Here is a 26,481-nt window from a genome sequence, read left to right on the forward strand (position 1 = left end):
CACACAGTTAGCATCTAAGATAGCTTAGCATCAAAGCTAAGCCATGCTCGTCATAGCAATATAAGCTATTATTAATTATTAATATGAAATCAGTAAAAACGCAACCTCTGGGGCTCTAAAGCATGAAACAAATCATTTGACATGTATTGATTCTGTGGAGTTCATTTGCATAACTGGAGAAACAACATGAAACATAACAAAACATAACGATGAACAACATGAAGTTCTAAAACACAAAGTAACTGGTGCAACTAACAAAAATAATGATAAAAGTTTAAATCTAATAAAAGTATTTATATTAAATCAAATAAAAAACATCAAGAGTCTGACGTGTATCAGTAAAGTTTGACCTGTATGAAGAAAAAAAAGTAACTTAACATAAATTAAACACAAGTCATAACACGAAGTACACATCTACTCATTAACATAAAGCAAACACAAACTATACATTAACATAAAAACAGCTCATATGAAAACTAAAGTCCTTATTTCCCTCATAGAAAATAGAAACAGTCGTTAAAGCACTAAATAGACCCAAAAACAGTGAGCACGTTATTATATTAGCACGTTATGTTGTAAGCTAGCCAATGTTAGCGAAGACAAGATGCTAATGCTAGCATTATGAGTTTACGGTTTGTCTTGTTGGTGTTTGTGGCACCAAAGTCACCAGGAACCAGGAAGTGAGTTCAACATACCCAGTTTGTCTACTGGTTATCTGGATTAACTAACCCTAACTACCAGATCTGTAGGAAATTTAGGTTTAGAAGTGTGCTTTAAGAATTTATAATTAGAAGTGTTTTAGGATTCATAATTAGAGGTGTGTTTTAAGATCTATTGTTAGAAGTGTTTCTTAGTAGAATTTGTAGCACCTTAGAGGTGGATAGTAAAATGTTAGCAAGTACTTGGGACGTACCAATTATGCTTGTAAAACTTGTGAAGTTTTTGCCAAAAGTTGCAAATCCTTATCTTTATATAGTATGTTTACCATTGAAGTGTTAAGCCATAAAAGACAGTCATTGAATGTATTAAACTGTGAAGAATAGCCAAGGGTCAGACAGGGATTTACCGACAGGCATTTACAGAGACACCCGCACGAGGGTCCTCCAGCTGGTTGATGCGAGAAGGAGGAGCCAGCTGGATTTAGCCAATAGAAACTAAGACGGACATTATGGGAGGGTTTTTCGAACTATCAAAAGAAAGGCAGAGGAAGAATTCGCTCTCTTTTCATCTTGTGGGTTGTTACGCTTTCAGGCTGAGGCGCGGGTGAATGCTTTTCCGTGCGGATCATATTTCTATATATTCTGTAAATAATGTACTTCACTTTGCAATTGTTTAGCTTCTGTAGTATTAAATACTTTTGATTATAATTGAAACCGGCTGACTTTTTGGTAAGGCTGGACCACATGCGGTCTCCCCCACAGTTGCGAGAGGCTCTTGAACCTAACAGATCCATCTCAACGGTCCTACTGGTTATCTAGATTAACTAACCCTAACTACCAGATCCATCTCAACCGTCCTACTGGTTATCTGGATTAACTAACCCTAACTACCAGATCCATCGCAACCGTCCTACTGGTTATCTGGATTAACTAACCCTAACTACCAGATCCATCTCAACCGTCCTACTGGTTATCTAGATTAACTAACCCTAACTACCAGATCCATCTCAACGGTCCTACTGGTTATCTAGATTAACTAACCCAAACTACCAGATCCATCTCAACCGTCCTACTGTTTATCTGGATTAACTAACCCTAACTACCAGATCCATCGCAACCGTCCTACTGGTTATCTGGATTAACTAACCCTAACTACCAGATCCATCTCAACCGTCCTACTGGTTATCTGGATTAACTAACCCTAACTACCAGATCCATCTCAACCATCCTACTGGTTATCTAGATTAACTAACCCTAACTACCAGATCCATCTCAACCGTCCTACTGGTTATCTGGATTAACTAACCCTAACTACCAGATCCATCGCAACCGTCCTACTGGTTATCTGGATTAACTAACCCTAACTACCAGATCCATCTCAACCGTCCTACTGGTTATCTAGATTAACTAACCCTAACTACCAGATCCATCGCAACCGTCCTACTGGTTATCTGGATTAACTAACCCTAACTACCAGATCCATCTCAACCGTCCTACTGGTTATCTAGATTAACTAACCCTAACTACCAGATCCATCTCAACCGTCCTATGAAGCTGGTTATCAACTCGGTAAACCAACGAGGGTTTCTCAATCTGGATGTGGGACATTCACATAAAAGGGGCGGGGTTTGCAGCATCTGACCAATCACAAACATGGACAGCGGTATATTTCCAGTCCAGATATGGTGAACCAAGTTAAGGCACTTGATCAGGTTCACATCAGTTCATGGTTTTTCTTTTTTTCCCACCTCGGCCACAGAGACGAAGCGCGGTCGACGACAAACTCTCCTCTTGGTTTTGTGTTTGGGGTTCCTCTGGCACATGTCTGCAGTGAAGGAGATCACAGAGAACAAACGTGAGGAAGAGTTTCTCAAAAAGATGACAGCAAAATGCTAAACTTTCAGATTAGAAGTTAGAAATAACTAATTGAATCAGAGAAATAAACTCAAACGTGAACAGTTTGAGTTTAAAAGGTTTATTCGAACGTAATAACAACGCATTCAATTGTTACTAACTGTTAATAGTTAAAATTATTTTCCTAAATCTGGTGAAAGGCACTAACATAAATCTTAGGACTTAGCGTTGGGACTTGTCGGTCTTGTTGTGGGACTTGTGAGGATTACGTATCTTTACTTGGAACTTAATTTAGGAAGTGACTTGTGACTTATTGTCTTGAGATTTACATTTCTTGACTAGGGACTTGTCTTCGGACCAACCCTTCTTGACTAGGGACTTGTCTTTGGACTAACCCGTCTTGACTAAGGACTTGTCTTTGGACTTACCCGTCTTGACTAGGGACTTGTCTTTGGACTTACCCGTCTTGACTAGGGACTTGTCTTTGGACTAACTCGTCTTGACTAGGGACTTGTCTTTGGACTAACTTGTCTTGACTAGAGACTTGTCTTTGGACTAACTCGTTTTGACTAGGGACTTGTCTTTGGACTAACTTGTCTTGACTAGAGACTTGTCTTTGGACTAACTCGTTTTGACTAGAGACTTGTCTTTGGACTAGCTCGGGACGTTTTAGCTAAAACCTTACAGGTGACATGAAAAACACTGGATAAGACGTACCTTGGAAGCTGATGACATACTGTCGTTGGCCTTTCACCAGCTTGACTTCAGCTGTTCTGCCAGACAGAAAAGCTTCTTCCAGAGTCTGTGATGTCACTGATGTGTTGCGCTGCTTTTCATCCTGAGAGTTAGAGAGCAGTTAGCTCATCAATATGCTAATATTATAATCCCAGTATGCATTGATTTGATGATTTACAGGTCAAAAGATTTATAGCTTTTAGGCTTGAATTCACCTTTGCAACTAGTCCTTAGACCTCTACAGCTAGTCCCAGACCTGTGCAACTAGTCCCCAGACATGTGCAACTAGTCCCCAGACCTCTACAGCTAGTCCTCAGACCTGTGCAACTAGTCCCCAGACATGTGCAACTAGTCCTCAGACCTCTACAGCTAGTCCTCAGACCTCTACAGCTAGTCCCAGACCTGTGCAACTAGTCCCCAGACCTGTGCAACTAGTCCCCAGACATGTGCAACTAGTCCCCAGACCTCTACAGCTAGTCCTCAGACCTGTGCAACTAGTCCCCAGACATGTGCAACTAGTCCTCAGACCTCTACAGCTAGTCCTCAGACCTCTACAGCTAGTCCCAGACCTGTGCAACTAGTCCCCAGACATGTGCAACTAGTCCTCAGACCTCTACAGCTAGTCCTCAGACCTGTGCAACTAGTCCTCAGACCTCTACAGCTAGTCCCCGGACCTCTACAACTAGTCCCCGGACCTCTACAGCTAGTCCCCGGACCTCTACAGCTAGTCTTGACCAGAACAGCAGCTAGAACCCCTCCTGAACTCCTAAACCCTCTAATCTTTACCCTCACACTTTCCCCAGCAGTCCGACTCACCGGCTGTCCATACTCCACCCAGTTCCCCTGGTCCCCTTTGTAGTACCACAGCCACACAGTTGTCAGGATGTAGTGAGGTGGCTTTGTTACAGAGGAAACCGTGGAGAGACGGTGGACATGCTGCCACCCTTGAGTCATCGTCAGGAAGTTGACGGGCCGATTGCCGCAACTGAAAACAGAGGAAAGAATAGTTTCAATCAGCAACTCATCAACAGCAGATTATCAGAAAACCTGAACAAAGATGAGATATGACCTCTGACCTCTGAGTCTTGGACGGGTCACAGAAATCTCGCTCTATGTCCTCCATGTGCTGCAGGTCTGTCCAGGTGAGGCCATCGAACACCTCCCACTTGTAGGGAAGGTGGAAGTGAACGAGGCGACACTCGTCTACACAAAGAGAAACCAGAAACTACAGTTCCAACAAAACCAAACCTGTAAATGTGAAAACTGCACCAGACAAGACTTCGGTTTTAAAAAGACCAATAAACAATAAATGTTCTTTCCTACATCTTTATTGAATTAAAACGAACACATTAGTAAGTACAAAATAAAATGTGGATATGAAAACACTGAACTCCATGTGTGATAGATTTATTTTCAGAAAAAAAAGTCAATTTAGGAGCCAGCATCCTGAATGGATATTGTAGAGAGGGTTTTTATTTTAATCTATTTAGGAGAAACATCTATTTATCTAGAAATAATAATCAATTTAGATGAAAATAATAATTTAGAAGAAATGATAATAATTTCAAGTTTATTTAGAAAGAAAACAAATCTATATATAACAGTATTTTTCTTATTGTATGAAAGTATAAAAATAAAAAATATTTTTTGCTGTTTATGTTTAGAGTAAAAAGAAAGCACAGAAAAAAATCAACATATTTAACCATTTTGTACCAAGTGCTCTTCAGCTGTATTAGACTTATTTTGTGTTTTATATAAACTTGATGTCGCTCTTCACATCAGACTGAGACACTGAGATATGAAGAAAGTAAACTGACACTTCACTGCCACCTAGTAGAGTTTAAATGAAACTGAGCAGAACAGACCTCAGTGAATCAGATGAGAGGAAGACCGTCAGGTAACGATGACGTAATGAAGATAAACTCACTCTGGAACTTGCAGCTGTTTCTGGTGAAGTGCAGACAGATTTCCTCCCTCTCGTCCGTCTGATCCACAGATTTATGCAAAGTATCAGAAAGTTTCTCTGAGAAGACACACAAACAACCGAAGAGTCAACAAAACCACCAGACTAAGCTGACAGAGTGGTGAACAGGTGTGTTCACGTCACCCGATAGCTGACAGAGTGGTGAACAGGTGTGTTCACGTCACCTGAGGCTGCAGCAGTGAGGTGGTGGATGTTCCTGTAGATGAAGGGCAGCTCCTGGATGACGCCTCCGCTCAGTCCTCTCTCCTCCAGCATGCGGCGGCCATGTTGGTCGATGGCATGCTGCCGGTTGCACCTGAGTCCGAACACGCAGTCGCCCTGAACGAAGTGCTGACACAGGTGCACTTTGGTGCAGTTCTCCTGGAAGGTGCAGCCGCCGTGAAGACCAGAGCCTTTGTTGTAGTGCAGACACACCTGAGACAGGAAGTCATACAGAGACGCATAAATCGACAGAAAATACATTTTTCATCTCATAATAAAGTATTTATATTTCTAAATATGAGATAGAGTAAATATGTAAAGACATTGTAACAGGATGTATATTGTTTAACGTGATAAATATTCATAAAAACCAGTCGAACCTACAGAACAAATTGTTTTACTTTACCTCTGAGGAAACACTTTCATATTTTCTTTTTTTTGTTCTTTTTTCTTTCTGACTCAACCTTCTGGTTCTGTTTGAGCGTCTTCGATGCTTCTCTTCTTCACCCTCTCTGGACTTTTTTTAAAATAAAGTTGTTCTTTTTTCATTGTTACTGTAAAGAAGTGACATGAAGCCTATTCTGACATTTGGAGTGACAGCTGTATCGTCCAATAAGAGAGCAGGATCCTCATCTGAGTTAATTTGTCCAGAAGAAACCGAAAAAGAGTGAAAACAGAGAAGAGACAAACCACCTGTTTGAATGGAGATCAGAGAGAATAAAGAAGACGAGTCGATGAATGTAAAGAGTCTCAGAGGGGAAATGATCTGATCATGATGATTATTATTATTATTATTATTATTATTATGTGATTGTTTGGTCAAAAACATCACAAAATAATGAAAATGTCCATCAGAGTTCAAGAGGACGTCTTTAAATGTCCACAAAGACTCTGGGTACATCCCAAGTCTCATTTCCTCGCTCCTCGCTCGAACCGGAAGTTGTTCTGCGCCGCCATATTGATGGCCGTCCCAAAGCTCTTATTTCTGCTCTGAGGAGCGAGGAGGGAGGAGAGTTACTATTATTAAGTACAGTGATCATGTGATCAGACACTAACTTATCAAAAGTCTCTCCAGCTGTTAAAGCCGACTGACAGCTGATCAGCTGTGATCATCAGCACCGTCATCAGAAACAGACGTCGCTTCACGTGACGCAACTGAGGAAAGGACGTCTCATGTCTCCTAAAACATATTTCCTCGTTCCTCTCTCCTCGCATGGTTTCCTCCATGCATCCCTGGTGGGAGGGACTAAGACGCAAGGAAAGGACGCAAGTGAGGGAAACGGGGATGCAATTAAGAGACTTGGGATGTACCCTCTGTCAGCTGTGTATCTGGAGTGTCTCTGGAGTGTCTCTGGAGTGTATCAGGAGTGTCTCTGGAGTGTATCTGGAGTGTATCTGGAGTGTCTCTGGAGTGTCTCTGGAGTGTCTCTGGAGTGTCTCTGGAGTGTCTCTGGAGTGTCTCTGGAGTGTATCTGGAGTGTCTCTGGAGTGTCTCTGGAGTGTATCTGGAGTGTATCTGGAGTGTCTCTGGAGTGTATCAGGAGTGTATCAGGAGTGTATCAGGAGTGTCTCTGGTGTGTATCAGGAGTGTCTCTGGAGTGTCTCTGGAGTGTATCTGGAGTGTCTCTGGAGTGTCTCTGGTGTGTATCAGGAGTGTCTCTGGAGTGTATCAGGAGTGTCTCTGGAGTGTATCAGGAGTGTCTCTGGAGTGTCTCTGGTGTGTATCAGGAGTGTCTCTGGAGTGTCTCTGGTGTGTATCAGGAGTGTCTCTGGTGTGTCTCTGGTGTGTCTCAGGAGTGTCTCTGGAGTGTCTCTGGAGTGTCTCTGGTGTGTATCAGGAGTGTCTCTGGTGTGTCTCTGGAGTGTATCAGGAGTGTCTCTGGAGTGTCTCTGGAGTGTCTCTGGTGTGTATCAGGAGTGTCTCTGGAGTGTATCAGGAGTGTCTCTGGTGTGTATCAGGATTGTCTCTGGTGTGTCTCTGGTGTGTATCAGGAGTGTCTCTGGTGTGTATCAGGAGTGTCTCTGGAGTGTATCAGGAGTGTATCAGGAGTGTCTCTGGTGTGTATCAGGAGTGTCTCTGGAGTGTATCAGGAGTGTCTCAGGAGTGTATCAGGAGTGTCTCTGGTGTGTCTCTGGTGTGTCTCTGGAGTGTATCAGGAGTGTCTCTGGTGTGTCTCTGGTGTGTATCAGGAGTGTCTCTGGAGTGTATCAGGAGTGTCTCAGGTGTGTCTCTGGAGTGTCTCAGGAGTGTCTCTGGAGTGTATCAGGAGTGTCTCTGGTGTGTCTCTGGTGTGTCTCTGGTGTGTCTCTGGTGTGTCTCTGGAGTGTCTCTGGAGTGTCTCTGGAGTGTCTCAGGAGTGTCTCAGGAGTGTCTCAGGAGTGCGGTACCTCTGGCAGCAGCGTGCGGTCGTTCTGCAGCAGCAGCAGCAGCAGCTGGTCCTCGGTGAGCTCGTGCAGCGTACATTCTCTCAGTAACTCAAAGTTATGAGCTGAACGAATGTCGTGGGAGAATTTACACAACTTCCTGTAACGAACAACGTTAACGAGGTTCAACTTTATCAGTCAGACGTCTATAATCAACACTTTATTCATTAATATCCGCTAATGTGCATCAATGGGAATGAATGTGTATAATGATATTGGCTGGTATTATTGATATTAATGTGTACTATTTCTTATGAATGTGGATATTGTGTATTTTGCTCTGATGTTGGTTCTAAATATTTGAATAGTTTGATGTCTTTGAACTTGCTAGAATAATAATAATCAGTTGTTTCTGTCTTTAACGTGTTCTCACAGTAAGCAACTCAATGTTTTACTGTCGATTACATTAATAAAGATGCAACTCATCTAGTTTCATTCACGAATCATCTGAATATTATTTGCATTAATCGTTGGATTCTCAACCTTTTAAAACCAAAGTGTGATTTTATTGTGAAATAAAACAGAAACAGAAAATGAATTGATTACTAAATGAACCCTTAAAACAGATGTAATGAGACACATCAGCACTGGGATGTTCCAGTCAAGAGAGAACTGTTAGAATATGGAAATATTATATTTATATCTTCAGAGGAACCAAGAGACCAAAGACAGGAACTGTCCACAAACTTATGGCCATGAAGTGAAAAGTAACATCACTTCTATAGTTTCTTTTTCTTGAACCAGCTCACAGCTTCTCTTCAACTTTCATTCTCTGGAAAACAGATGGATCAGCTGTTCCATGACGTCACAGACACGCCCTCTAAAATATCATAATTATAGATCCTCCATCTTCAGCTGCTGTTCAGGTTTCATTTCCTTAACTTTCGTTTTTGTCTCATATCACTCCGCAGCGGAGGAAAACACAGGAAATAGTCCTCAATGAGTAAGAAAACAAGAGCAGATAATTATCTTGTAGAAGTAGTTGTAGTATTTTATACTACTATTTATACTACAACTAAAAAAATGGCTTTTTACTGAACAGGTATCAGAGAGATGAAGAGTCAACCTTAGCACCTGAGCGACTCACCGGCCTTTGCCAAACCTGCAGTTTCCATAGATGAAGAACTTGCAGAGGTGCAGCTGATGGCAGCCGCCGTTCTCCTCCCGGTGGCTGCAGCCGCCGCCGCCGCCGCTCTCCTCCCGGTGGCTGCAGCCGCCGCCGCCGCCGCTCTCCTCCCGGCTGTAACTTCTGCACAGCCGCAGGGACGTCTTGGCCACCACGGTGCAGTCCTCGAGCCGCTCCCCGCGGACCAATAGGAAGCGGGGACACTTCTGCACGATGAAGCAGAACTCTTCTTCGCTGACGTCGCAGCGCTGCAGCAGCTTCCGGTGCAGCTGCAGCAGCTTCATGGCTCCGGAGCTGCTGCACAAGAAGCCGGTGGCGAGCTGCACCTCTCTGCTGTAGCCGGCCATGACTGCTCGCTGCTCGGCTTCTACTGGTCTCTACCGAGCCTCTACCGGGAGGACACCAGCAGCACACTTCCGCTGACAGCCTGTCAAAATAAAAGCACGCTGTCACACAACAGCTGTTTGCTGTGTGAGAGGTGACAGCCAATCACAACCGCTGGTAGTGTGTCGGGAAATAAATACGAGGAAGAAAAAGAGGATTTATAATAATAATAATAATACATTATTATTATTATTATGATTTATTTATTCATATATATCCACTAATAAAATGAATAAACACCACATTCATAAACTCTGAATTACATACATTTTTTTTACAACATATTCATTTTTGTAACAATGTTTGTTTTCATTTATTTTCTTCCTCTTTGACTTAAACGTTCGGGTGTAATGTCCTCGTGACGGTTGGAGGTGTCTCAGGTGTTTCTAATCACACAGGTGAGACTCGTCAAAGAGTGTGACGTCACAGCGGATCAGAGCGCGCTCGCTGGTCGGTGAGACAGGATGCTGTCTGTCTGTGTGCTGGTGTGTCTGCTCACCGTTCACTCAGGTGAGAAACACCTTCATGTGGTTCAGTTCAGCTGAACAGCTGCTCTCAGGTCAGTCTGAACTGAGACGATCTGTTCTGTGTCTGCAGCTCTCCACGCGAGTCTGATCCAGAATCAGCTGAACGGGACTTTAAATGAGACTTTCTCTGGATACTTTGGATTCAGAGGTAAGTTCGTAATGTTCGTTAACGTTTGTGCTGCGTTACATTTCAAATAAAGAGTTTTAGCATTTATCATCAAATGTTCTGAATTATAATACAGAAAACATTAAAGTGACGTTTTTGAAATTTATTTATAAAATTATATTTAAGCAAAGACCTGTTTAACAAAGGTATTTATTTACATCATATCAAATGTGTTAACTGTAGTAAAAATAAATAAAATAATCATTAAAGTGTGTGAATCAATTAATATTAAAATACAACTTTATTATATTTATAAATGGCTAATATATATTTTTATCAATTTCAAATTAAAGTTACTTACATAAATTGTTGTTAAATATAAAATGCTGTAGTTTGAACCTTCTGTGGTCTGACTGCAGACCTGTCGGGGGTGCGGTCCTTCAGTCCAGAACAGGAGCTGGAGTCCAGGATCATCGGGGGTCAGGAGGCCTGGGCCAACTCGTGGCCCTGGCAGGTTTCCCTCCAGTTCGCCTCCATGTCGGCCTGCGGAGGAGCCATCATCGCCCCCACGTGGGTCGTCTCTGCTGCTCACTGCTTCAAAAGGTCAGAGGTCATCTGTTTAGATCTGGACTAGACCAGGTCTACGTGGACCATCATTTCAGAAATGTGTCTCCTGCTGCAGGTACAATAAAGCTTCTTTCTGGACGGTTCTGGCTGGAAAACACGACCTGGATAATCCTCATGAACCCCGACAACAAGTCAGGACCTTGTACATTCTAGACCAGGTTCAAGTGTGTAAAGCAGAATCTGACTCTTGCGTTAACTCCCTGTCCAGGTGGTTGGAGTCTCCATGATCAGCAACCATCCGGCCTACAACACTCGGACCAAAGAGAGCGACTTGGTTCTGCTGAAGCTGCAGCAACCGCTGGTCTTCAACCAGTTTGTCAGACCCATCGACATCTGGATGTCTCCGTTGACCCCCCTCAGGAAGTGCACCATCACGGGCTGGGGGTCCACCCGAGAGAGTGAGGAGGTGTTCAGACTCAACTTCTGTGAAGCCAAAGCTTCATGTGTTAAAGCTGCATTCTCTCTAGTGTCCACCAGGGGGCGACTCCTCTGGTTGTATAGAAGTCTATGAGAAAATGACTCTACTTCTCTCTTGATTTATTACCTCAGTAAACATTGTAAACATGAGTTTATGGTCTCAATCTCTAGTTTCAAGTCTTCTTCAATACAGCATGATGTTCATTTAGTACATTATGGTCCATTTAGAGTCAAACAGACCATAAAGCAGGGGATGCTTTAGGGCGGGGCTACACAGTGATTGACAGGTCTCTACCAGAGCTCGAAACATCCGTCCACAAACTGACGGTGATGTCATGGTGACTACGTCCTCTTAAAGACAGTCCGTGACTTCTTACCATCTTGTTTTTGTGAATGGCAGAAAGGTGCATCGCTAAGGAATCATGGGACGTCATTATCTGATTTCCTCTCATAAAGGATGGTTCAGTGTATCCTATGCTGAAGGAGAAGCAAGCATTGAAGCACCTTTCCTTATTTTAGAGGAGTTCAGCAGCTCTGACACTTCTGGCTCATTTCACTCAGCTAGGAACCTCCTCCCCCTCTTCCTCCTCAGATGGACCTCGAGTTAACAGACTGCAGGAGGTGAACGTGACCATCCTGTCCCCTGAAGCCTGTGACCGGTACTACCGCGGGAGGATGCGACCCTCCATGTTCTGTGCTGGGAAGCACTCAGGAGGAGCAGACGCCTGCCAGGTACTGGACCATCAGGCTCCAGAATCTGGACTACGGAGCCCTTTGAACCAGTCTGAGACACGAGAGACAGAAATCCGATGGCTTAAGAGTCAACTCGACAGAATCTACACTTTGTCTCTGACTTTGTTCTGTCTTGTCTTTGTTGTTCCATCTAGTCTCAGTTAAGCTGTCTTCCTTGTCTCCTCTCTTCATCCTCTTTGTCTTAACTGTCTTTGTTCTGTTAGTCTCGTCAGCTGTCTGTTATTCTGTCTTGTCTCTTTTTATCTTGCTGTGTCTTCTGTTGTCCTGTCTCTGTCTTCAATATGTTCCTGTTTCTGTCTCAGGGGGACTCTGGAGGTCCTTTGACCTGCTTCAACGGCAGGAGATATGAGCTGGCAGGTTTGGTGAGTTGGGGGGTCGGTTGTGGACGAGCAAAAAGACCAGGAGTCTACACCAAAATCCAACAACACACTCAGTGGATCTCCGACATCATGAGTATGTGTCTCAGATAATCCAACACCCGAGTGTGTATCTGGAAGTATGACATGTGGCATGCTTCATTCACAGATCAGGACATCTCGCATGAAGATGACGTCAGTACTGAAGGTATCTTCTGACATTACGCTGTATTTCTACTTCAATCTGCAAAGAGAACTCTTATATGTGCATTAAACTACAGTGTACGGGCGTTCATGTTATTCTGTCCACCCCTCTGATTGCATTTGTTCACCTGCATGACAGAGAACACGTGTGGTAAGAAGCAGAGCTCCAGCTGTCAGAAGGTTCCAGGCCTCGCTGCTCTCTCGGTGTCCCAGAACGGGGCCGTGTCTGTGGGGAACGTGACCGAGTGTTGCCCCTTCTTCTGGCCCTGGCAGGTCAGCCTGCAGTCCAACGGACGCCACTACTGCAGCGGAGCGCTGATCCACCAACGCTGGGTCATAACTGCACAGCACTGCAATGTCAGGTAATGCTACAACTACTTACACTAGTGCTACTGCAGTTGAGCAAAACGTCATGTACTACTAGTACTTCTACTACTGCAGTGACCCGCCGCCACTGGGTCCACACTGCACAACATTGCATTAACAGGTGGTACTACTACTGCTGCTACTTTTCTGCTGTTGCTAGGTCTTCACTGCAGAACACTGCTACGTCAGGTACTTCTGCTGTTAATGCTGACTTTTGTTTTGTCCCTGCAGAGCTAGAGAGGACGTGGTGGTTCTGGGAGTTTATGACCTCCGGTTCTCGTCGTCTCAAACCATCCCGGTGGACGAGGTCTTCAATCTGCCACAGGACGGCAGCTTCCCCCCGACCTCTGACCTGTCACTGCTCCGCCTCAGCGTGCCTGCCAGACTCGGTGGGGACACCTGAACATAAAGCACACAAACATTGTACACTTAAAGTTGTCCATAGTATCTGCATGCACTGCACCGTGTGTTTACTGAGGCTTGATGGTTCCAATGAGTGAAATATTGAACTTCTGGTCGTGTCTCCAGGCTCTCGTGTGTTTCCAGTTTGTGTCCCCGATGAGGAGGACGACGAGGACCTCGATGACAGCTGGTCTTGTGTCACAACCGGCTGGGGAGCCTTGAAAGCAACAGGTATTCTCCACATAACATGCAGAGTTCTGGTCTCGCGTCTAAAACACAACAGAGGCGGAGTCGAACGGACGTCCCAGAACGTCCTCTGAGGCGTCTCTGTAATAAATCTGCGGTTGTGTCTTGTTTCCTGTACAGAGGACATCAATCCAGAGCGGCTGCACCACGTCGGACTGACTTTGGTTAATCAGACGACCTGCAGGGAGAAATGGGGGGAAGGACTCATCACTGACTCCCACATCTGTTCACATCCTGCAGGCTCCACCTCCTGCATGGTAACTCCACCCTGAGGCCGATGGACCCCGCTGTCGGTTATGTTTAAGTCTCTGAAATAAGTTTTGATGGAGATCCCTTTAAGATCCCTCAACTGTAAAACTTCCAGTGATGAGTTTGCTTTAGAAACGATATTATCGCTTTACTTTAAGACCGACTTTCAAATCAAATAACTTGTTCAGATGAAGATCTTTTAGTTTCTCTCTTGCAGGGTGACTCCGGAGCTCCGCTGCTGTGTCGTAAACGTGGCGCCTACTTCCTGTTTGGCGTGGTCACGTGGGGCAGCAGGCGGTGTGACGCAGACAAACCGGCCATCTTTTCCAGAATATCTGATTATAGCTTGTGGATGTCTGACGTGACTGAAGACGTCTGAATGTTTGTTAGAAAATAAACTCTTTTTAACTGGAAGCTGTGGACTTTTACTTCGTTCCAGCTGATACGAAATTGAATTTAATCACAAGATTAAGTGAACTCGGCCATACCTGGTTGTGGATAATCGATTTGGACTAAATTCACTATTTCGTTTTTAAGACTTAAGCTTTGACTTAAAGCATTTTAATCATTTAAAAGTTCCTCTTGAAATCTAGCATGTGAAACGTTTTGTCGGTTTACGCTGCATTTCACTTATTGGTCTGACAACTAATCCAATCAACTTGTCATTCAAGACATCTTTTCATATATACATTTCCTTCATCAGAGCTTCAGGAGTCATGAACATGAAAGAGCTGGTGAATGTTTCCTAAAATTAGAAAAACGATGCACAATGTTTCAACACCGTTTGCTATTTTAATCAACATTTTCAACTTCACATAACTCGTTTATTATTGCAGATAACTTGAAACAAATTAAAAAATTGCAGCTTTCCTGAGAACAAATCCTGTTGAAACTGAAGGGATCTTATTTATGTTCTGTTTGTAATCAGGATGAAATGACTCAAATCTGCCAGTTTTACAGTTTGTAAAAATCTGCAGAAGTTGGCCGAGGAGCACCTGAACGTGTCATGATTATTTGAATCCTCCATCAACAGCCTGGGAGACGGTTCAGTTCTCAGAAAGACAAACCTTTAGAGTCTGAGACCAGACAACTGCTGCTGTCTTTTTAGCAGTGGAGAAAATAAAACTCAGGTCATAAGTCCATGATGAAGTCATGTCAGATGACTTTCCGTCCACAGAGGTATAAAAACGGTTATGAGGGTTCCAGTCCAGCAGTGAGCAGCTCAGCTGTCCTGCAGCAGGTCGTACGGTCCTCCGTTCACCACCTCGTGTTTGTCTGCTGCCTGCAGGAAGACAGACAGTAAATTCAATTATTCTGACATCTTGTATTTCGACTTGACTCTATTAATCATTTGTTCAGTCTAAAATTGTCAAGTTTTATGGTCTGACTTAAGAATTTAAAAGCTCCAAATGGTTGAAATCTGTAAAAATGTAGACCTAAATTATTGTATTAACTGATGTCATTATGAAACTATGACTCACTGAGACTTCAGATGTGTTGGACTCAGCAGGTTCTGGAGCTGCTTCATAAACCGGGTTACAGATGCTGCGACTGCAGTCTGGAGGAGGAGCTTCTTCCTCTTCATCCTCCTGTCAGAGCCACCAGGGAAATGTCAGCACTAACAAATGTCTCATAATAACCATCAAAATGTATTCAAATGTTTTACGAATACAATCATTTTTGTTTTATACTCACAATCATTAGTTAAAAAGGTTTTATTCCAGTAGTAAAAAATGAATGAGTCAACATGGTACACTAATATTTTACTAGTACTAACAAATGTTATATGGGTTCTTCTAGTTCTTGCTACTTAAGCTAATTCTAGGTTCTTGTATTTGTGTTAATGCTAATACATTCAAATAAAAAGGTTATGCTAATACAGGTGTTACACCGATGCCAATACACGTGTTACACTAATGCTAATACATGTGTTACACTGAAGGATACTACAGATACTCTGACCTTGAAGTAGTGGAACTGGAAGGGCTTCGTGTTGTGGGTGTAGAAGTGGTATCCGACGAAGACAACTCCCGCCATCAGAACAATTAGCAGCACCACTCCGACTCCCATCCCGGCCTTATGTGCCACGTGCATCTGCAGAACCAATCACAGATGAGGTCTGAACTCAAATATGGGGAAAACTTAATTTTAATTTTGATTATTGTAGAAATGAGTAAATACTGTGTTATGACTTGCCTCTTGGCGAGGAGGCGGGGCTTTCAGCGGCCCCTGGAGAACGTGAATGATGCCGTTTGAAGCCAGGATGTCCGAGTCGGTGACAAAGCGGTCGTTGATGAAACGGGACGACTGAGGAGATTAAAAAAAGATTTAAAATGAATGAAAACTAAATTCTCATGTGAATCTACATGTCCAGAACCATTAGCAGCAACTGTTTGTTTGCACAGCCTTAAATGAACATTTTCTGTCTGTAGTTGTGTGTGGACGTCCTGAAAGTGGATTGTTTTCATCAGATATCTCTAATTCCTGATTTAAACGATAGTTCTGTGTTTAATAATAAATCTGACCAGAGCCGACGGGCTGAGGAGGTCAGCGACACCGAAGACGGTCAGACTGCCGACACGAGTTCTGATCCGGCTGCCGTTCTTCAGCTGGCTGAGAGGAAGAGCCCGACCCTCCGACAGGTGGAACTCAACGTCCTGCTGAGACAGAGTCTGCAGGGACACATGGACGGACAGGTGAGGACACATTCACAAGTAGAAGTACCTGTTGAAAGACCTTTCCTGTGTGACTCACCTGGTTGTCAGGCAGGCCGTTGTCGTCCGGCACAAACAGAGTTGACTGGACCGTCAGGTTACTGAGACGCTTCACAAACTGCTTTCCCGACACAGACGCCTGAGAGTAGTTCAGGATTTGCTGCAGAAGAAAATAAAGAGGAAAAGAAGATTAATACGGTTCAATGGCAACAACATGTGATGATAAAGGTTTAAATGTCTTGTTGTACATCATAAAACATTTGCTTTGATTTATGTGACTCGGCTATAAACAAACAACAACAACATGTGATAAAGTGTGACTCAGCAGAAAACAAACGTCAGACTCACTGTGAGGAAGTTGGAGAAGGTCGGTGTGGATTTGAGGACCTGCAGCAGGTTTCCTGTACAGCTGAGTCCGTCTCCTACGTAGCCGGGCTTACACTCACACTCCACCTCTGAAACAAAACACAGAATTACTGAAATATGCTAATTATTGATGATCAATACATTAGAATCACACGTCTGATCCAGCAAAAACAATTCTGGTTACGATGTCATTTCAAACTTCCTCCTCTCTCACCCTTCATCCGGTAGCAGAAGGCGTCCCAGCTCTCACTCTTTTTGCGTGTGCCGTAGTCCACAATGCCAATGTGTCCAAAACCACATTGGGGGTTGGAATATGTGGTGGGGTACGCCACCCGGGCCTGGTCTAACCAGCCGGCAGCACACATATTCAACCCACCCTACAACAGGACCAGCAGACAGCAGCTTTAACTCAGAGACATACAGGACCAGCAGACATCAAGAATAGAATATAAACTATCTAAAGGATCCGTTCAGTGATCTGCATTTTTCATCAAATCTCATGTTTAAACTCAAACCAACAACACATTGATGTGTTCTGATGGAGCTCTATGGTTAAGAGCAAGAAGAGATATCAGGGATTGATGCACACAATACAGTTAATATGTGAGACAAGTTAGAGACAGAGTGTGTGTGTTGTGTTCAATGACCTGCTGAGCGTAGGACAGCTGGTTGTACGTCGCCAATTTCCCTCCCTCTGCAGCGCAGGTCTGTTGAGCTGCAGTGAAGTTCAGTTTGTACTGACCTTCACCTGAACGGAGGTGGAACACACCGAGCCTCGCATCTACACACACACACACATTTTCATTACAAACCATTAATAAGAGCATTTTGTGTGACTCTTATTTTGGAGGGAGCACGTCCTGTTTGTCAGCAGAGACACTCGTTTTCCTGAGACAGGTGACAGTTTCCTACCTTCAAAGTGGAGGTCGGTGCATTTGGCGTCTCGGTGACATCGCCCGTTGTCTTGGAGACAGCGGCTGATCGGCAGCTCTTTGACGTGACAGGTGAGTCCGTCTCCGATGAAGTCGTCCTTACAGGTGCACTTCTTCTTCCCCTGTTCACACAAACCAATCACAGGTTAGTCTGATGCCATGTGAAGGACATGGTGCCGTCCTCCATGTTGTCCTCACCGGAGCCGTCATGGTGCAGGTGGCGTGTTCGTGGCAGCCGCCGTTGTCCCCCGAGACACATGGGTCGAAGGGCTGGCAGGTGAACCCGTCTCCAGAGTGACCTTTAGGACAGGTGCAGCTCACCTGTTCTCCCTTCTGAGAACACCGGGCTCCTCGAGCACAACCACCGTTCCACGTCTGACACATGTCCATCGCTGCAGACAGACAGGAGGGACAGAAAGACAGGAGGGCAGGGAGACAGTGAGACAGAGAAAGACAGGCAGACAGACAGGGGGAAAAAGAGACAGACAGACAGACAGAGACAGAGAGACAGGTAGAGACAAGAACCCGTTACATTTTAAAGCCGATCTGAAACTCAAGGTGGATAAACGTTGACATTGTTCAGGTCCGTCAACATTAGTGAGTCTCTCTGTCCTTCCACCTTGTATTGAGCTGGTGGTGTGTTTACCTGTACAGGTGAGTCCGTCTCCTTCATAAAATGGCCGACACACACAGGTGTTGTTCTGTTGACAGACGGCTTTTTCCGAACAGGGCGGAGAACACTCGGAGACTTCAGCTGGAGGAAAACACAGATGTGTGTGTGAGCGTACGGTCTCACTCTGAGGACACCGACAGGTAGTCCAGGACTCACCTTGGAGGGTCTCGCAGCACTCTCCGGTCCAGCCGGACTCACAGAAACATGATCCGGTACCTCTGGGCCCGTCGTCACATGACCCGTGTTCTGAACAGGTACAGGCTGAGAACCAGAAGGAAACAAACCGTTACGCACCTGTAGACACCAAACAGGAAGCTTGTCTGACCCGCTGCTCACCTGTACAGGCGTCTCCGTAGAAACCGTCACTGCACAGCTCACAGGCCACGCCCCTGAATCCTGGGTCACAGGTACAGGTGCCGTTACCAAGGTGACCGTCATCACATTGACCGCGGTTACCGCAGGGAGAGCCGCCTCCACCGGGACAGACTGGACAGAGAGGACAGATCAATGACGAGTCCACCGGTGGGCTCATTAGCCATCCATGACATCACCGTGACATCGCACACATTTAAATGATTTATTCTGACTTCATCTCTACAACTTGTTTTTTCATTACGTAACCAGCGGCGTCGTCTCACCGAGACAGTCTCGTCCGTGGTAACCATGACAACACTTTGGCTGCCAGAAGTTGACGGTGCAGATGCTGCGACAGCCGGAGTTCTTGGTGACGAACATGGTTGGAAGGTCGCACTTCTGAACCTCCTGAAGAAGAAAAAACAAAGACAGGAATCAGACGCACGAACACATTGGGACACATTCATTAACATGATGATGACGACGCAGACCTTCAGTTTGGACCCTCTGGAACAGCGAGACGATGAGGAGGTGCAGAGTCCACAGCTCATCTACCACAGAAGAAGAGGAAACCAACAGATCACAGTTAGAGAGACTGTGAACAAACACATTTCATTTTGTGTGGATGGAGAAGAACCGCTCTGCAAGAACATTTAACAAAGAGCATATCCCAAAAATATTCCAATCAAGGAAATCACAGCATAATTCTCAGCCTTTTGCAGGATTGTCATCTTCAAAAACACGTTCAAATCCAAATAGAGACAAACAAATTCATCGTCAGAAGAAGCAAATAAGAGATTTGTGGTGAGTAAAGTGAGGATTCACCTGAAGGTCGAAGGCCGTCTGTTCATCACAGCGTCCTCCGAGGCTGGGCGGAGTCAGCAGGCAGTCGATCCCGTAGGCGATCCCACCGCTAAAGACGAGGTGTCTCTGAACGATCCTACACTTTCCATCGTTTACAAAGATTTCTCCCTGTTCAACGGAGAAACAACCGGATTAACCAGTGACCACAATATCAACTCTTCTTCTTCTTCTTCACTTTTTATCTGTTTCTGTTGTTCTTACAATGTGGTCCGTCCCTCCACAGGTGAACGAGAGCGGCGAACCCTGCAGAGTCCGAACCGAGTCCAGATGGATCAAAACCTCAGCATAAACCTGAGTGGAGACAGGAAGTAAGAAAAATAAACTAAAAACAGAATCAGTTCAGAAGAAGAGTCCTGAGAGGAAAACCTGTGACTCTGAAGAGGAAAAGGTTGTAAAGAGTAAAGAGTTCCTCCTGGTGGCACAAACCTCAGGTCAGATCACATTTTACCTCCATGTGTCCTGGTAAGCCAACGAACGAGTGACTTTGATTTTGTACTGTCTTGTCTTGAGATCACAAACCTTTATTGTGAAAGGGTTTCTACAGTTGTTTAGTAACTCCTTTGTACGTCGCGTTGGACAAACTCATTGGCCAAATGAATGAATGTAATATGTGTGATTTCATTATGCCGACGATACACAGCTTTACCTTCACAAACATCACACTGGTTTTAGTTTGCTGCCTTCACTAATGTCTGTCTAGCTGATAAAATGATTTTATAATTATTTATGAAATAATTCTCTTCAAGACAAGACAGGTATTCTTCCTATTGGTCCTCCACATATTCATGAACAGGGACTGTCAAGTCTGCTAAATAACTCAGGAACTGAACTGACTCTTAGTTATTCCAGACTTGTGGTTAAAGAACCAACAAGTCTTTTCTGGAACCATCTTCCTGTGGAGACTCATCACCTTCTGGGTCTCCAGGATGTGGTACTTCAGGTACTCCACCAGCTGCGGTCGGTTGTCTCGGTGAAACAGGAAGTCCCTCTGCTCCTGTGGCAGCGACGCCATGACGCCATCTGAGGGCAGGAAGACCGTCACCGGCTGGTGAATCCCATCATTCAACAGGTCCATCACACCTGTGTCCTGACACAAACAAACATACGAGATCATCAATCAAGAATAAAAACATATGTCACTGTTTAACAAGACACATCTACCAATCACAACCAAGAACAAGACACATCTACCAATCACAACCATGAACAAGACACATCTACCAATCACAACCAAGAACAAGACACATCTACCAATCACGACCAAGAACAAGACACATCTACCAATCACAACCAAGAACAAGACACATCTACCAATCACAACCAAGAACAAGACACATCTACCAATCACAACCAAGAACAAGACACATCTACCAATCACAACCAAGAACAAGACACATCTACCAATCACAACCAAGAACAAGACACATCTACCAATCACGACCAAGAACAAGACACATCTACCAATCACAACCAAGAACAAGACACATCTATCAATCACAACCATGAACAAGACACATCTACCAATCACAACCAAGAACAAGACACATCTACCAATCACAACCAAGAACAAGACACATCTACCAATCACAACCAAGAACAAGACACATCTACCAATCACAACCAAGAACACCGGGTGTCATTCCCTCTGAAGGTCAAAGGATGAATGTTGTTATATGAAACAATTTGTTATCCAAAGTCTGTCACAGATTACAGTTAAAACCAGACGTAGTGGATGAAATGAGTCCACAGTTTAAAGCTCATGAACATTTATAGGCTTCTTCGTCTGTACCAGCTTTACACATTTTGTTATTTCAGTGAAGAAGAACAACGTTTAATGTTCTTACCTCCAGCAGTCTGTAGAAGGTTTTATAACCGTGAGCTTCAGCCACGTCCGTCAGGTTCATCTGTCGACACACATCGATCCATTCAACGTCTCAAACATTATCAACTGACAGTCAGAGTAAAATAACGACGAAGATAAAGACGAAGAAGAGTTCTCACAGGAACAGCTGGTGGTTTTCCTTTGTCCACTTTGGGAGGAAACAGAATCCGGTTGATCTCATGGTAGATACCGTTGACGCTGACGCCGTCACTGTATGTCACGTTCGCCTCGTTGACGAAGATGCTGCCCTGGAAATATCCAACACACGAAGATTCATTACCAACAAAAGACAAGACAATCAAACATTAAGTATCAGGTGATTATTTCATTGATTCTATTTAAGGGATTTTTAAAGTTACTAAAACAAAAATAAACTTAATTATATTTATCACTTAATAACCAGCATTTTAGAAATACTGAGTCCCGACTCCAGACTCCAAAACCCTGAGTTACTTTTCTTTACATCGATCAGATTCAAACTGCAGACCGGTGGTGGTCTGAGGTGGTCTGATACCTCTCCAAATGGCCTACTGTCTACAGCCCTGAGATGAACCCAGACTGTGATTCTGTTCTCTGATTGGTCACCTGGATGGACCCGGTGGTCAGGACGAGTCCAGACAGAGACGTCAGGTTCCGGGGTCGGGCCAGGTCAGCAGGCAGCAGGGTGTGACACATGACGATGTGGCCGCGCAGCATGGCAGCGAACTCCTCTTTAGGCGAGTCCGACATCAAGAACTTTCTATCTATCTAAAATTAAAAGAGATATTAATAAATATAAGTCAGATATCTGATGCTGTTTTTTAGCTTTTAGCCACGTTAGCGTTGTGGCTCAACGGACGCTAACGTTTCCAACTGTTGTTGGTTCATCCTGAGGGGAACATGAACGTCTGAACAAAGACGCGAAGCTGAAGTCGTCACCTTGTTGCCGCTGTTTCTCTCTGCGGCAAAGGCTTCAGCGAAGGCTTCAGCGTTCGGAGCGAAGACGGTGAACGGGCCTCGACCTTTCAGAGAAATCTCCACCACCTGAGAGCAGAGTTTTTATTTATTATTATTCATAAGTTCTTCTGATTTTTATTTGAAGTGAAATCACTCACCATCAGACCGAGATAGAAGTCTCTCAGCTTCCTGGTCAGGATCTCCTGCAGATAGTTAAAGTACAGTATGTATAAATACATAGAAATATATATATATATACAGTATATATGTATATATATTTATATACCTTCCCTACGGTCCCTCTGCAGGTGACGCCATCTCCGATGAAGTTCCCGTTACACGTGCAGGTACGAACACCTGGACCCGACATGTTACACCTGCCATACTGATGACAGCCTCCGTTTCTCTGGAAACATCAGACAGAAACTTACAAAAATTACAAAAACTACTAAAATACTGAGTAGACATGTACTTTCTATGTGGATTATAAAAAGTACTGTTGTGTTCCCTTAAAACCTTTCCGTTCCCTTGAAGTACTTTACTTTCCCCCCACAATACCGTTGTGTTTCTTTGCAGTACCTTTGTGTTTCTTTGCAGTAACTTTGTGTTTCTTTGCAGTACTTTTGTGTTTCTTTGCAGTAACTTTGTGTTTCTTTGCAGTACCTTTGTGTTTCTTTGCAGTACTTTTGTGTCTTTTGCAGTATTTGTGTGTTCCCTCTCACAGACCTAAATCCAATCAGAGTCAAAACAAACTCACCTTTCGACACAAGTTGATCATCTTACAGTTTTGTCCGTCTCCAGCGTAACCTTCACTGCAGGAACATGAAGTCTAAAGAAAATGGGCGTGATAAAAAACTTGATGGCAGTAAACGTCTCACTATCAGTACACGTCTCACTATCGGTACACGTCTCACTATCGGTAAACGTCTCACTATCGGTAAACGTCTCACTATCGGTAAACATCTCACTATCAGTACACGTCTCACTATCAGTACACGTCTCACTATCGGTAAACGTCTCACTATCGGTAAACGTCTCACTATCGGTAAACGTCTCACTATCAGTACACGTCTCACTATCAGTAAACGTCTCACTATCAGTAAACGTCTCACTATCAGTAAACGTCTCACTATCAGTACACGTCTCACTATCAGTAAACGTCTCACTATCAGTAAACGTCTCACTATTAGAAAGAGTAGATTAAGTTTTTACTTTGTTTGGTCCGACGTGAACACACTCTGCGTTACCGTGACAACCTCCATTTCCCTCCAGACAGGGATTGATTTCTGTAGGAGAAGCAGAGAAATCCCACAGCCCTCAAACACATCACACAGATTCATGTTGTTTTATTTTGTGTTCAATATTAAAGAAAAGAAAAGAAAGATTGCTTTAGTTTTTGCTGCTTATGCATTTGCTTATGCTGCTTATGCAAGTGTTGATTTTTGGATTTATACATTACAATTAAAATGAATGATGACATTTAATTAATTAATTAATTAATTACATTTTAATTACATTTACATTTTTTAATGTAAAAAGATTTTCTATAAAACATTTTGACTCTTTAACCCTAATTTAACAGACTTCTTTTTTAGAATAAAAACTAAAACTAGACAAGCAGGTAAACCAAAGCCCCTGAGCCCCAATCCATAGATCCTAACCCTAAACCCTGTCCCCTAATCCCCAAACCCCTAAAACCGAATCCCTAACCCCAAACTCCTAATTCTTAATCCCTAACACAACTGCCTCAATAGGGTTTAAACAGAAGAGTTTATAATTCTTTCATTTTAAAATTATGACGACCTTACCGACACACACGAGTCCGTCGCCGTGGTAACCGACGTTACAGACACAATCTCGTCTGCCGGGTCGAGTTCTCTTACAGACGGCAGAGAGACTGCAACCGCCGTTATCCACCAGACACAGGTCTGTAGCTGAGGATGACATCATCATCAACGACATCATCATCGACGACATCATCATCATCGACATCATCATCATCAACGACATCCTCATCAACGACATCATCATCATCAACGACATCATCATCATCAACGACATCCTCATCAACAATATCATCATCATCAACGACATCATCATCGTTACCTTGACAAAACGTCCCGTTTCCTTCAAACCCAGCAGCACAGAGACACTGAGCGACGGATGATCTGATCACACAACTGAGGGACGAAATGAAACAGGAAGAAGAATCTTTTTAGGAACAGGAAGTCACAACCGTTATATAAGTACAAGAAGAAGAAGAGCAACTTAACAACTTCCTCCTACAACTCCTGAGTTAGATTTGGGCTTAGTGACTCATTGTTAGTAGAAACGAAGCATAACGAGTCTCTTTGTTCTGAGGCCGTTCTACACGTCATGAACGAGTTTATTTCAGATTGTAGAACCACGTGTTGATACTCACCAAAGACTGAATGTCAGTACTTAAGTATAAATACGGTTTAGTACTAAAAACTTCTTGCTTTCACTTTCCTCGCCGTCATTGTCTGTTTCAACAAACACACACAGAGGTTTGTGTTACTTACTTTGCACTGGTGTCACATTTCACTGATCCACACAGCTCATCAGCTTTGGATTCAATCTCTGCAACGACACAAACACACAACCAGAGAATAATAACAATAATAATAACAATATACATATTATTATTATTAATAAAACAATAATAATAATAGTAACATACTTTCGTCACACAGGACTCCTCTCCAAGCGACGTCACACCTGCACGTCCCGTCTCCTTTAAGTCCTTCATTACAGCGTCCGTTCTTGCAGCCGCACTCTACAGAGAAAAGAGAGGGAGTGAGGAGTTCACAGATACATCTCTTTGTACTGTGATGATATGATATATATATATATATATATATATATACAGTATATATATATAATGATATCTACCCTGATCACAGTGGACTCCGTATTTCCCGCTCTGGCAGGTCTCACAGGCGGTCCCGTTGAAACCTCTTTCACACCGACAGACTCCGGTCCCGTTGGTCCCGTCCGAACACGCTCCGTTACCGAAGCAGGGCCGACCCTTCGGCCCGGGACACGGCTCACAGTGCTCCCCGAAGAACCCTCCACAGCACCTCCGCACCTGGACAAAGAGGACAGCTGTTCAATGTCTTATTGTCTTATTGTCTTTGTGCTTTACTTTTCTGTCTGACAGCAGGACGGACGTACGATGTTCTTCTGGAGGCATGAGGCTCTGCAGCCGATGGTCAGCAGACGTTCTCCTTCAAACATCCGAGTTAACATACACTTCTTCTTCCTCGTGGATTTCTGCAGACAACATGGAAATCATCAGAAGTTTAGTATCACATGCACCTAGTTTGGGTTTAATTTGTGTTTTATCTGTTTCTTAAAATGCTGAATTATTGTACAGTTATATATAGTGTTCATCTGTAAAGAGATTAAAACATAAATATTATATTATAGATATTGTAGAGAAAACATCAACCATGTCTTTTACCTTTGGGGTGATTACTTGAATTTCACTTAAATATAAAATCAAGTCATCTGCAAAGAAACTGAGTTTTTTTTTTACTTTTCTTTGCTTCTGTCGGAGCAAAAGATTTAAATGCTGATGCAACTAACAAATGATAATAATAATAATAATCATAAAAATGACCTGTCATAATGCCTCCTGTTATGTAGGACGTTTGAGGTATTTTTCTTTGGAAAGAATTCAACTACTGCTAAAACATTTATGATTTACTTCTTACAATAGTTTGTGGGACTGTTCTGTTTTCACAGTCCAATACATGATCAATTATTCATATTATATTATGATGTATATGATTACAGTCAGGAATCTTACGTCTGGGACGGTGTTATTCGGGCAGATTCTGCTTTGTGGGAACAAACAGTCCAGACAGCTTCCCTTTGACAATAAAGAGTTTTCATTCATCAGTTTGAGTCAAATACTGTTCATTCATTTATCTAAATATCAACTTCACAACTGATACTGTATGTGAGACTTTATTATGATATATAAACGTGTGCTAATACTGCAGTGTGTGATGTACAAACGTGTATCTGTACCATGACTTTGTGGTACGTGGCTCTAATACTGCAGTATCTGATGTATAAACGTGTATCTGTACCATGACTTTGTGGTACGTGGCT

The 26,481-nt window shown here is 43.5% G+C and overlaps 3 protein-coding genes across 5 annotated transcripts in view; 1 reads left to right on the forward strand and 2 right to left on the reverse strand.

Annotated features, from left to right (window-relative positions):
* Positions 1–279: 279 nt before the first annotated feature.
* On the reverse strand, positions 280–9,361 carry parp12b (poly (ADP-ribose) polymerase family, member 12b). 2 transcript variants are annotated; one of them, XM_076111206.1, is made up of 9 exons: positions 9,051–9,361; positions 8,945–9,014; positions 7,822–7,957; positions 5,397–5,646; positions 5,176–5,271; positions 4,325–4,451; positions 4,065–4,233; positions 3,231–3,351; positions 280–2,484 (listed from the first exon to the last, which is right to left on the reverse strand). In XM_076111206.1, the coding sequence occupies exons 1-9, from the start codon at positions 9,328–9,330 to the stop codon at positions 2,384–2,386; spliced, it is 1,350 nt and encodes a 449-aa protein (XP_075967321.1). In that variant the 5' UTR covers positions 9,331–9,361; the 3' UTR covers positions 280–2,383. The 2 variants fall into 2 exon arrangements, with proteins under 2 accessions (XP_075967321.1, XP_075967320.1); XM_076111205.1 differs by having other exon boundaries at positions 8,945–9,361.
* Positions 8,696–14,034, forward strand: ovch1 (ovochymase 1). 2 transcript variants are annotated; one of them, XM_076111204.1, is made up of 15 exons: positions 8,696–8,800; positions 8,900–9,461; positions 9,766–9,877; positions 9,965–10,042; positions 10,420–10,603; positions 10,683–10,758; positions 10,836–11,025; positions 11,637–11,776; positions 12,100–12,250; positions 12,323–12,361; positions 12,497–12,719; positions 12,955–13,112; positions 13,252–13,356; positions 13,492–13,628; positions 13,838–14,034. In XM_076111204.1, the coding sequence occupies exons 3-15, from the start codon at positions 9,832–9,834 to the stop codon at positions 13,997–13,999; spliced, it is 1,689 nt and encodes a 562-aa protein (XP_075967319.1). In that variant the 5' UTR covers positions 8,696–8,800; positions 8,900–9,461; positions 9,766–9,831; the 3' UTR covers positions 14,000–14,034. The 2 variants fall into 2 exon arrangements, with proteins under 2 accessions (XP_075967319.1, XP_075967318.1); XM_076111203.1 differs by having other exon boundaries at positions 8,900–9,877.
* Positions 14,035–14,398: 364 nt separating this feature from the next.
* Positions 14,399–26,481, reverse strand: part of stab2 (stabilin 2) — a 30,095-nt gene continuing 18,012 nt past the window's right edge. Inside the window, 36 exon segments of the mRNA XM_076111239.1 lie at positions 14,399–14,902; positions 15,102–15,151; positions 15,153–15,199; positions 15,568–15,604; positions 15,607–15,714; positions 15,817–15,927; positions 16,146–16,292; positions 16,375–16,494; positions 16,683–16,789; positions 16,915–17,077; positions 17,348–17,481; positions 17,613–17,754; positions 17,831–18,024; positions 18,279–18,386; positions 18,462–18,566; positions 18,642–18,791; positions 18,944–19,067; positions 19,151–19,210; positions 19,485–19,631; positions 19,725–19,814; positions 20,434–20,610; positions 21,368–21,427; positions 21,525–21,653; positions 21,991–22,152; positions 22,324–22,428; positions 22,500–22,544; positions 22,628–22,747; positions 23,099–23,170; positions 23,554–23,627; positions 24,150–24,275; positions 24,448–24,521; positions 24,885–24,942; positions 25,043–25,138; positions 25,255–25,450; positions 25,537–25,635; positions 26,174–26,236. Of these exon segments, the coding sequence (XP_075967354.1) occupies positions 14,878–14,902; positions 15,102–15,151; positions 15,153–15,199; positions 15,568–15,604; positions 15,607–15,714; positions 15,817–15,927; positions 16,146–16,292; positions 16,375–16,494; positions 16,683–16,789; positions 16,915–17,077; positions 17,348–17,481; positions 17,613–17,754; positions 17,831–18,024; positions 18,279–18,386; positions 18,462–18,566; positions 18,642–18,791; positions 18,944–19,067; positions 19,151–19,210; positions 19,485–19,631; positions 19,725–19,814; positions 20,434–20,610; positions 21,368–21,427; positions 21,525–21,653; positions 21,991–22,152; positions 22,324–22,428; positions 22,500–22,544; positions 22,628–22,747; positions 23,099–23,170; positions 23,554–23,627; positions 24,150–24,275; positions 24,448–24,521; positions 24,885–24,942; positions 25,043–25,138; positions 25,255–25,450; positions 25,537–25,635; positions 26,174–26,236 (3,825 nt within the window). The 3' untranslated portion in view covers positions 14,399–14,877.

This window comes from Anarhichas minor, unplaced genomic scaffold, assembly GCF_050575085.1.
Source record: "Anarhichas minor isolate MPS153535 unplaced genomic scaffold, ASM5057508v1 ptg000044l, whole genome shotgun sequence".
NCBI classification, from domain to species: Eukaryota; Metazoa; Chordata; class Actinopteri; order Perciformes; family Anarhichadidae; genus Anarhichas; species Anarhichas minor.

Excerpts from the sequence above, each read along its gene's own strand:
- parp12b (XM_076111205.1), bottom strand. The coding sequence starts at position 9,330 with ATGGCCGGCTACAGCAGAGAGGTGCAGCTCGCCACCGGCTTCTTGTGC. Across the intron at positions 5,272-5,396 it reads CCTCACTGCTGCAGCCTCAG|AGAAACTTTCTGATACTTTG; the intron begins GTGACGTGAACA and ends GTGTCTTCTCAG. Across the intron at positions 3,352-4,064 it reads GGGTGGAGTATGGACAGCCG|GATGAAAAGCAGCGCAACAC; the intron begins GTGAGTCGGACT and ends TCTAACTCTCAG.
- ovch1 (XM_076111203.1), top strand. The coding sequence starts at position 9,832 with ATGCTGTCTGTCTGTGTGCTGGTGTGTCTGCTCACCGTTCACTCAG. Across the intron at positions 9,878-9,964 it reads TCTGCTCACCGTTCACTCAG|CTCTCCACGCGAGTCTGATC; the intron begins GTGAGAAACACC and ends CTGTGTCTGCAG. Across the intron at positions 10,043-10,419 it reads TGGATACTTTGGATTCAGAG|ACCTGTCGGGGGTGCGGTCC; the intron begins GTAAGTTCGTAA and ends GTCTGACTGCAG.